At 38.8% G+C, this 11,555-nt stretch overlaps 1 protein-coding gene across 9 annotated transcripts in view; it reads left to right on the forward strand.

Annotated features, from left to right (window-relative positions):
- Positions 1 to 11,555, forward strand: part of LOC133555289 (solute carrier family 41 member 1-like) — a 72,005-nt gene that overhangs the window by 33,963 nt on the left and 26,487 nt on the right. For all 9 annotated transcript variants that reach the window (XR_009807315.1, XR_009807317.1, XR_009807313.1 and 6 more), the window contains 2 exons: positions 2,342 to 2,476; positions 9,385 to 9,533. Coding sequence is in view for 4 of the 9 variants with exons in the window: in XM_061904936.1 (XP_061760920.1) it covers positions 2,342 to 2,476; positions 9,385 to 9,533 (284 nt within the window). In the remaining 5 variants the exon portion in view is untranslated. The remainder of the gene's footprint in view (positions 1 to 2,341; positions 2,477 to 9,384; positions 9,534 to 11,555) is intronic.

Here is an 11,555-nt window from a genome sequence, read left to right on the forward strand (position 1 = left end):
TCACCTTTTCTTTTAACAACACTCAATAAACATTTGGGAACTGAGGAAACTAATTGTTAAAGTTTTGAAAGTGGAATTCTTTTCCATTCTTGTTTTATGTAGAGCTTCAGTCCTTCAACAGTCCGGGGTCTCCGCTGTCCTATTTTACGCTTCATAATGCGCCACACATTTTCCATGGGAGACAGGTCTGGACTGCAGGCGGGCCAGGAAAGTACCCGCACTCTTTTTTTTCAAAGCCACGCTGTTGTAACACGTGCTGAATGTGGCTTGGCATTGTCTTGCTGAAATAAGCAGGGGCGTCCATGAAAAAGACGGCATTTAGATGGCAGCATATGTTAATCCAAAACCTGTATGTACCTTTCAGCATTAATGGTGCCTTCATGGCGAGTCTAATGACAGATATAAGTTAGAACTTTACTTTACTCACTAGTGCAACAACAACGCCAGAAATGTGTCCTGTGAAAAACCGTCCGACTGAAACTCTCTAATAACTAAAATTCCATTGGTGAATTATGTAAACTCACTATACCGGTAGTTTTTAGGGCTTTCATAGCGAGTCTACTGACAGGTGTAAGTTATAACTTTACACTACTTTATATTAGAAATGCCCCATAACAAGAAGATGGAGAAAAAGAAGAAGCGTATCGACTATGTTGTCGTCACGGACTACAATGGAAGTTTTGCGCAAATTCTCAGGACTTATGCAGAACTCAAAAAAAGATCAGCGTGTACCAGAAGGTAAGAAAAGTTGGAATTTGCATAATTTTGCAAAACAAAACGCCAGATAATGTGTCCGCTAATTTTTCAGTCCTTATACAGACAACATAAAAACACTCTTATTTTTGACTAGGGTAGCAATAATGCACCGACAATTCATCAAACGGTGCGGCATCAAAGTCGTACTAAAACATTTTGATGGATTTTTGAGCGCTGTGTGTAATGTTCTATATTCTCAAAGGATTATATAAAGTTTTGGTGTTGTTTACTAGCGTCATATTGCAGTCTCTTATGTGGGACTACCATCTTCTGGTCACACTTATAATTACACCATTTACCTAATAAAATTGCTTCGAGGTCGGTAAGTAAAACCAGAATGATTTCGTACATTAGGCGCACCGGGTTACAAGGCGCACTGTCGAGTTTTGAGAAAATTAAAGGATTTTAAGTGCGCGTTATAGTCCGAAAAATGTCCATGTTTAATTTCAAACGTATTGTCCCTTGTTTTTAGGATGATTGCTGAAATGTGAGGTACTTGCTGTATACCGTATTTCCTTGAACTGCCGCCGGGGCGCTAATTGATTTAAAACCTCTTCTCACTCCGGCGCTTACCAAAGGCATGCGGTCAATTTAGGCCTGCGCTTATAAATTTGAGTGTGATGTAAGGATACCATCATGAAAAGCACATTTAATAAAAAAAAACGTTATTATGGTCTTACCTTTACTTATAAATGAAGTCCATGTGCAGCTCCTTCTGATCAAAAGCATCGATAACTTGTTTATAGAAGTCTTCCTTATCTTTCTTCAGTTTTAAAAGTCTCTCTGTCTCGATGGAGAGCTTCCTTTATTACCTCCTGCTTCCATTGAAAGTCCAGTTTAGAAAACTGTCTTATTTTAGATATGTAATCCTCCATTTTAAAAGTGCAAGCCCATCCATCCATCCATTTTCTACCGCTTATTCCCTTTCGGAGTCGCGGGGGGCGCTGGCGCCTATCTCAGCTACATCGGGCGGAAGGCGGGGTACACCCTGGACTTCACGGTGGCAGAGGGGTTAGTGCGTCTGCCTCACAATACGAAGTTCCTGCAGTCCTGGGTTCAAAAGTGCAAGCGAGAGGAAAAAATAAAGGATCGCTGCTCACTCTTGCTGCTTGTTGTCACTTCTTCTGCAGCCGAGTAGTCGCAAGAAGGATCACTAGCGCCCTCTACCACCAGGAGGCGGGAGTCATTTAATGACTCATATTTGACACACGCAGCTATGGTATATTAATAAAACTTAGCTGATTACTGTTCTTTTTAGCATATTCAATAGCTTGGACCTTAAATCCTACTGAATAGCTCTTAATCTTCTTCCCTTTATGCGATTTCAAATGATTGAAATCAGCCTCCTCCATTTTGAAAATGATGACAGGTGAAGTGTCACTCGTGACGTGACGAGTTTGACCCGGCGGAAATTCTAGGCGAATGCTAATGATTTTGCAAAACAAGTTTGACCCGGCAGTAATTCTAGGCAGGTGGCATACTATATACCCGGCGGCAATTCAAGGAAATACGGTATGACCTTTATTGGCCTAAAACTTGTTTGTTAAGCTGTTTGTTCATTTTTTTCTATTATTTTTTGTTTTAGGGGTCGGTGGTAACTTGGTGGCCATCCAGGCCAGCAGACTCTCCACCTACATGCACCTCTGGAGCATCCCCGGGGTGTTACCCTACAAGATGAGGCAGCATTGGCCCAATCCCTGCATGACATTCTTTTCCTCAGGTATTGATGCCAAGGTGTAGTTCTTGAAAGTAAACATTTATAAGGCTTTTCTTTGCACAGGCTATAATGCCTGAGGGTATTCCAGTGATGTTATTGCTCACAGTGTTTTCATTTAATCGTCTGGAATGAGTGAATGAGTGCCACCACTCTCATGAGCATCTACTATATCTTCACTAAGTGCTTGTGTAAAAAAAACAGTCCAGCCACCCTTTTTATAAATGTTCACACTGTCAATTGTCCTTCACAATTTAATCCATTATGACCCAACAGAATGAACAGCAGCATATTTGATGTCTAAGTCAAAGCTTCCAAAACTGTAAGCCATAAATCTTTTTTAAAGAAAAAAGAACAAGTTAATCCCCCAAGATTCCTATATGGTCTGGAAAACATTTTTTCACTCATGGAAACCATATGGAATCTGAGCTAAAGGTCAAAACGTGCCTGGAAATAACATATGTTCCCCTATTCAGTTTGAATCTCCAGTTGTACTTCTTTGCAGCACTGGGAGGAAAGAGTTCCAAAAACTATTGTTTCAACTAACAGTTATACTGTACTCGTGTCTCAGCATTCACACTGTAAAGCTACAATGTTGGTGTTTGTGAGCGCGGGAACTTCACCAAGCTATCGCGTCTTCTAGAACAGTGTTTTTCAAACTTGTTTGAGCCAAGGCACATTTTTTGCGTTGAAAAAATCCGGAGGCACACCACCAGCAGAAATCATTAAAAAACGCAACTCAGTTTGGAGCAGGGGTCTCAAACTTAGTGCTGCAAGGGGTTCTGGATGTTTGTTCTGTCGTGTTTATGTTGTTACGGCGCCGAATTGTGTTTGTCCTTCCTGTTTGGTGTGGGTTCACAGCAGGGGTCACCAACCTTTTTGAAAGCAAGAGCTACTTCTTGGGTACTGGTTATTGCAAAGGGCTACCAGTTTGATACACACTTAAATAAATTGCCAGAAATAACCAATTTGCTCAATTTACCTTTAATAAATAAATCCACATATATAAAAAATGGGTATTTCTGTCTGTCTTTCCGTCTTACATTTTTTTTCCTTTAACAGGTTTTTTGTAGAGAATAAATGATGAAAAAAATACTTAAATGAACGGTTTAAAAGAGGAGAAAACACACAAAAAAAGAAAATTAAATTTTGAAACGTAGTTTATCTTCAATTTCGACTCTTTAAAATTCAAAATTCAACCGAAAAAAATGAAGAGATAAACTAGCTAAATTGAATCTTTTTGAAAAATTTAAAAAATAATTTATGGAACATCAACTGTATTTTTTCCTGATTAAGATTAATTTTATAATTTTGATGCCATGTTTTAAATAGGTTAAAATCCAATCTGTACTTTGTTAGAATCCATCCATCCATCCATTTTCTACCGCTTATTCCCTTTGTTTGAATATATAACAAATTGGACCAAGCTATATTTCTAACAAAGACAAATCATTATTTCTTCTAGATTTTCCAGAACAAAAATTTTAAAAGAAATTCAAAAGACTTTGAAATAAGATTAAAATTTGATTCTACAGATTTTCTAGATTTGCCAGGATATTTTTTTTTTATTTTAATCATAAGTTTGAATAAATATTTCACAAATATTCTTTGGCAAAAAAACAGAAGATAAAATGAAGAATTAAATTAAAATGTATTTATTATTCTTTACAATAAATAAATAAAAAAAATACTTGAATATTGATTTAAATTGTCAGGAAAGAAGAGGAAGGCATTTAAAAGGTAAAAAAGTATGTGTTTAAAAATCCTAAAATCATCTTTAAGGTTTTATTTTTTCCTCTAAAATTGTCTTTCTGAAAGTTATAAGAAGCAAAGTAAAAAAATAAATGAATTTATTTAAACAAGTTAAAATATTTTCTTAGATTTTCAAATTCTATTTGAGTTTTGTCTCTCTTAGATTTAAAAATGTCGAGCAAAGCGAGACCAGCTTGCTAGTAAATAAATACAATTTAAAAAAATAGAGGCAGCTCACTGGTAAGTGCTGCTATTTGAGCTATTTTTAGAACAGGCCAGCGGGCGACTCATCTGGTCCTTACGGGCGACCTGGTGCCCGCGGGCACCGCATTGGTGACCCCTGGTTCACAGTGTGGCGCATATTTGTAACAGTGTTAAAGTTGTTTATACGGCCACCCTCAGTGTGACCTGTATGGCTGTTGACCAAGTATGACTTGCTTTCACTTGTGTGTGTGAAAAGCCGTAGATATTATGTGACTGGGCCGGCACGCACAGGCAGTGCCTTTAAGGTTTATTGCCGCTCTGTACTTTTCCCTTTTTGAAACTGATACCGATCATTTCCGATAGTGCATTCTAAAGGATTTGTGGGCCAATAATATCGGCAGTCCAATATTATCGGACATCTCTACAAATAACGGTTTGAATTGGTCGAGATTATCGGGGACTGTTATTACTGACGGACAGGTGTCGCGGTGTGACAAAACCCTCGTCTCCTCAGTCGCATCCACTCATTTACCGCTTTTCCACTAATGCAGGGGTAGGCAACCCAGAACGTTGAAAGAGCCATTTTGGAGCCAAATAACACAACGCTGTCAAGCGCCATTCATATAAAATATGCGGGCTGCACTAACATTGGACTTTCAGACTAAGGTGGGGCCCGAAAACAACGTCTTGCGAGCCGCAATTGGCCCGCGTGTCTGAGACCCCTGGTTTAGAGTAAAAAGTAATTGTCGCAATTGTTGGATATGACTTTAAAGCATAACCTAGCATGCATCAATACAGCTCTTGTCTCCAAGCAGGTGTACTGTCACCACCTGTCACATCACCCCCTGACTTAATTGCACTTTTTTGCTGTTTTCCTGTGTGTAGTGTTTTACTTCTTGTCTTGCGCTCCTATTTTGGTGGCTTTTTCTCTTTGTTTGGTATTTTCCTGTGGCAGTTTCATGTCTTCCTTTGAGCGATACTTCCCGCATCTACTTCGTTTTAGCAATTTTTATCCTTCTTTGTGGGGACATTGTCGATTGTCATGTCATGTTGGGATGTACATTGTGGACGCCATCTTTGCTCCACAGTAAGTCTTTGCTGTCGTCCAGCATTCTGTTTTCGTTTACTTTTGTAGTCAGTTTAGTTTTGTTCTGCATAGCATTCCCTAAGCTTCAATGCCTTTTCTTAGGGGCACTCACCTTTTGTTTATTTTTTGTTTAAGCATTAGACACCGTTTTACCTGCACACTGCCCCCCGCTGTTTCCCACATCTACAACGCAATTAGCTACCTGCTGCTACCTACTTATATAGAATAGTATTACACGGTTACTCTGCCGAGCTCTAGACAGCACCGACACTCAACAACAAATCATTTGAGGACTATAACTACTGGTTTGAAAACAATATTTTTTTACCCCTAATTGGTGAAATTAGATAATCTCCCACGGCACACCGGGACAGTGGTTGAAAAACACTGTTCTACGAAAAATGTGTGACTAATTAAATATGATCGTTTTTAATCTCATCCCAAAAAAAAATCCTTAGAAAACCCCTAATTTTTAGGTATTTTCTATTAAATTAATTGCAGTAATACGAAAATAGATATATCCATAAAAAAGTAGATTCATAAGGTCATTTACTGTTTTAACAGACTCAAACAGATAGTCTGTTGTACTTACAAACCCCAAAACCAGTGAAGTTTGCACGTTGGGTAAATAGTAAATAAAAACAAAATACAATGATTTGCAAATCCTTTTCAACTTATATTCAATTGAATAGACTGCAAAACAAGACGCTTAACGGAGAAATCACTGCACGTAAGCGGCAAGACCGAAAACCAACATTGAATGCCCATGACCCATCATCCCTGCATCGAAAAGCAGTGTGTAAAGGATATCACCACACGGGCTGAGGAACACTTTCGAGAACCACTATCAGTAACTACAGTTGGTCGCTATATTTGTAAGTGCAAGTTAAAACTCCACTATGCAAAGCCAAAACCATTTGCATAGCCATAAATCTACTCAGTGGCCTCGTGGTGAGAGTGTCCGCCCTGAGAGCTTATTTATTTTGAATGCAGTTTCCCGTATAACACAAAGAGATTGTTATATTGCTCAACTATTCGACCTTATTTCAATCATTGTGCAGTAATAGAAGGAAATACATATTACAGCAACATAATGCCTTTATTGTTTTCAGAGAAAAGAGTCATTTATATTACCGTATTTCCTTCAATTGCCGCCGGGGTGCTAATTAATTTAAAACTTCTTCTCACATCGGCGCTTACCAAAGGCATGCGGTAAATTAAGGCCTGCGCTTATACATTTGAGTGTGATGTAAGGATACCATCATGAAAAGCACATTTAATTAAAAAAAACGTCATTATGGTCTTACCTTTACTTATAAATGAAGTCCATGCGCAGCTCCTTCTGATGAAAAGCATCGATAACTTGTTTATAGAAGTCTTCCTTATCTTTCTTCAGTTTTAAAAGTCTCTCTGTCTCGATGGAGATCTTCCTTTATTACCTCCTGCTTCAATTGAAAGTCCAGTTTAGAAAACCGTTTTATTGTAGATATGTAATCCTCCATGTTAAAAGTGCAAGCGAGACGAAAAAATAAACACACGCTGCTCACTCTTGCTGCTTGTTGTCTCTTCTTCTGCAGCCGAGTAGTCGCAAGAAGGATCACTAACGCCCTCTGCCACCAGGAGGCGGGAGTCATTTAATCACTCATATTTGACACACGCAGCTACGGTATATAAATAAAATATAGCTGCTTACTGTTCTTTTTAGCATATTCAATAGCTTGGACCTTAAATCCTACTGAATAGCTCTTAATCTTCTTCCTTCATGCGATTTAAAATGATTGAAATCAGCCTCCTCCATTTTGAAAATGATGACAGGTGAAGTGTCACTCGTGACGTGACGAGTTTGACCCGGCGGAAATTCTAGGCATATGCTAATTATTTTGCAAAACAGTTTGACCCGGTGGAAATTCTAGACATGAGTTAATAAAAATAATATTTTGCGAAACGAGTTTGACCCGGCGTTAATCCTGAGCCGGCGGTAATGCTAAGCATGCGCTAATTATTTGGCGAAACGAGTTTGACCCGGCAGTAATTCTAGGCAGGCACATACTATGTACCCGGCGGCAATTCAATGAAATACGGTATAAGACTATTATTCTTCCATCTGCTCCTTTTTGATCATGGAAATGTATAAGAAACAAAAAACAATGAAAGTGTCATTTGTACGTGGCTTTTGATATATGCATTTTCATGAAAGGAATAAATGGAAATTAAATGAAAATTGAAAAAAATAGGACCCATTCTCTTCCTTGCTTGGCACTCAGCATCAAACGTTAGAATTGGGGGTTAAATCACCAAAATGATTCCCGGGTGCGTCACCGCTGCTGCTCACTGCTCCCCTCACCTCCCAGGGGGTGAACAAGGGGATGGGTCAAATGCAAAGGACAAATTTCACCACAGTGTGTGTGTGACAATCATTGGTACTTTAACTTTAACTTTAACTTATTTATCAACAACACCCAGAAAGGCCGCCAGCTTTTGCTGGGCCCGAGCTCGTCTACTTTAGTACATTTTGTAAGTGACTTCACTAAAATACAAGAGCAGATCCCCCTTGTGTGTTTCTTGGAGGACATTTAGACATGACTTGGAATCCCGTCATCATGCACGACGGCGGTGCAAAAAAAGCTAAAGAAAAATGTGCGGAATTAATCTCTTAAAGGGGAACATTATCACAATTTCAAAAGGGTTAAAAACAATAAAATTCAGTTCCCAGTGGCTTGTTGTATTTTTTGAAGTTTTTTCAAAATTTTACCGGTCTCGGAATATCCCTAAATAAAGCTTTAAAGTGCCTTTCTTTCGGCTCTCTGCGAAGACACTGGCCATTTCCCTGTGACGTCACACAGTGCTGCCAATGTAAACAAACAATGGGAATACCACAGCAAGATATAGCGACATTAACTCGGATTCAAACTCGGATTTCAGCGACTTAAGCGATTCAACATATTAAGCATGTATTGAAACAGATGGTTGGAGTATGAAAGTATTGAAGAAGAAACTGAAGCTATTGAGCCAATAGCTATTGACGCTATTCATAGCCATAGCATGGCCGAATAGCTGCGTTAGCATCGACGGTAAATGTGCGGACCAAACGATCAGGACTTTCGCATCTTTTGACACTGGAGCAACTTGTGTTTGTTTCGCATTAAATGTGGGTGGAAGGAAACGTAATATAGTTGCAAATGCATCTACAGGTTATCCATACATCTCTGTGCCATGTCTGCTTTAGCACCGCCGGTAAATAGCATGTTAGCATCGATTAGCGTAGCATGTTAGCATCGATTAGCTGGCAGTCAACATCAACAAAACTCACCTTTGTGATTTCGTTGACTTTATCGTTGCAAATGCATCTGCAGGTGATCCATACATCTCTGTGCCATGTCTGCTTTAGCACTGCCGGTCAAATGTGGAGACACTCTGGCACATTCAATGGGGGTCTGGCGGCAGACACTTTGGCATCTTGGGGCCAGTGGTGCAACTTGAATCCCTCCGTGTTAGTGTTGTTACACCCTCCGACAACACACCCACGAGGCATGATGTCTCCAAGGTTCCAAAAAATAGTCAAAAAAACGGAAAATAACAGAGCTGCGACCCGGTGTTTGTAATGTGTTGAAAATGAAAATGGTGGGTGTGTTACCTCGGCGACGTCACATTCTGACGTCATCGCCTCCAGCGCGATAAACAGAAAGGCGTTTAATTCGCCAAAATTTACCCATTTAGAGTTCGGAAATCGGTTAAAAAAATGTATGGTCTTTTTTCTGCACCATCAAGGTATATATTGACGCTTGCATAGGTCTGCTGATAATGTTCCCCTTTAGTGCTTGGAACTGAGGCCTCGTGTTCCCCTACAACCTTCCTCTCTCTGGTCCGACAGGTCTGAACTCCAAGTCGACGCGTGTGCTGCTGATGTTGGTCATGCCCGGTCACCTGGTCTTCCTCTACGCCATCTCGCTGTTGCAGGGTGATGAGGTGCCAATCACTCTCACCTTCGCCGCCTGCTACCTGTGTGCTGCTGTGCTCCAGGTATCTTCCCCAAAGCCCCTCACTCACTCTACACAATGGAGGACGTTTTTCATGTCCTCTATCACCACATGTAAACCCTAATGCCCATCCATCCATTTTCTACGGCTTGTCGCTTTGGGGGTCGCGGGGGTACTGGAGCCTATTTCGGAAGGGATACGGACATTTTGTAAACATTGCGCTTTAAAAACTAGTTGCCATGGCCCGTGTATCATTATGTGGAATACAAAATAGGGATCGCAGGCTGTTTTTTTTTTGTTTTTTTTTATGAAGTATGACTGCAAAATCACCCACCATGGAGCCCAAAAAAGTTTCGAGGGCATTTTGATAAGCTGGGGGGCGGAGTCACGACGGTGTGACGTGTTATGTGGCGTAAACAACACGTCGTCGTCCGTGGTGAGCTGGAGGCAATAACGCGAGTGCGAGCACTTTGATAAAGAAGGTGAGAAGAACTATTGAATTTAGGAAAAAGCTCACAGCAAAAGACGAAGGTTGTGTTGATTTCATTAAAGGTAAAATGTATGTTAAATGTTCATTTATCCATTCCATTAATATTTTGCTTTGTTTCTGCTTGTAAAACTGGAATTATTATTTATGTGTTTTGTGTTCATATTTTAACAAATGAATTGGATTTACACTGGTAGACTAGTAAGGATAGAGGGAAAAATAAATGCAGCAATGTACAGAAACATCCTGGATTTAAAGCAATGCTTCTCAGCCTCTGGTTTAAATGTAACCTAGATATTGGGTTTCGCTATGTAAAGCGCTTTGAGTCACTCGAGAAAAGCGCTATATAAATATAATTCACTTCACTTCACTTCGCATTATTTCTTATGTGAAATATTGCTTAGTTTTTGTCCAACTTTAGATACCACAATATATAACAATTTTTTTTTATGTTTCTTTTGACTAAATTTGCATTAAATCAGGTTGTTTTAGCTAATAATCATGCTGCAAGATCTAGCATGTTTTATTCAATGTTTATTCCCATTAACTCCTGATAATTCTCGTTAATTCCCATATTTTCCCGTTAATTCCCATGGAAATTTTCCAGCTTTGAATATTCCCGGAATTTTGCAACCCTCGTCACAACATATGTTTATAAAATAAATACAATTTAAATATACTGCAAAAGAAGGCACTTATAACAACTGATATAACATACATTCAGTTACAGTGCTCAAATAAATACATTATAACACCAGTGCGAGCACTTTGATAAAGAAGGTGAGAAGAACTATTGAATTTAGGAAATAGCTCACAGCAAAAGACAAAGGTTGTGTTGATTTCATTAAAGGTAAAATGTATGTTAAATGTTCATTTATCCATTCCATTAATATTTTGCTTTTTTTTTGCTTGTGAAACTGGAATTATTATTTATGTGTTTTGTGTTAATTTTTTAACAAATTAATTGGATTTACGTTACCATATATCCTTGAATTGCCGCCAGGGCGTTAATTAAATTAAAAGCTCTTCTCACTCCGGCGTTTACTAAAGGCATGCGGTAAAGGCAAGCATGCGCTAATTATTTTAAAACCTCTTCTCACTCCGGCACTTACCAAAGGCATGCGGTAAATTTAGGCCTGCGCTTATAAATTTGAGTGTGATGTAAGGATACCATCATGAAAAGCACATTGAATAAAAAAAAACGTTATTATGGTTTTACCTTTTCTTATAAATGAAGTCCATGCGCAACCCTCGTCACAACAAATATTATAAAATAAATACAATTTCAATATACTGCAAAAGAAGGCACTTATAAAAACTGATATAATATACATTTAGTTACAGTGCTCAAATAAATACATTGTAACTAAATACATATTAGTAATGATTTTTTTAAAATAAACTGTCAATAAAATTAAAGTGCAAATGAAAATACAGCCTTACTACTTAGTCATATTTTTTGCGCTTAAGAAAATACTCGGATTTTACCTCCAGACTTCACCCATAAACAATATCCTACCCTAATACCCTACTGTGCAATAATACCCTTCGAGTGCAATACGTCCGACACTAATTGTT

Source organism: Nerophis ophidion, linkage group LG06, assembly GCF_033978795.1.
Source record: "Nerophis ophidion isolate RoL-2023_Sa linkage group LG06, RoL_Noph_v1.0, whole genome shotgun sequence".
NCBI lineage: Eukaryota > Metazoa > Chordata > Actinopteri > Syngnathiformes > Syngnathidae > Nerophis > Nerophis ophidion.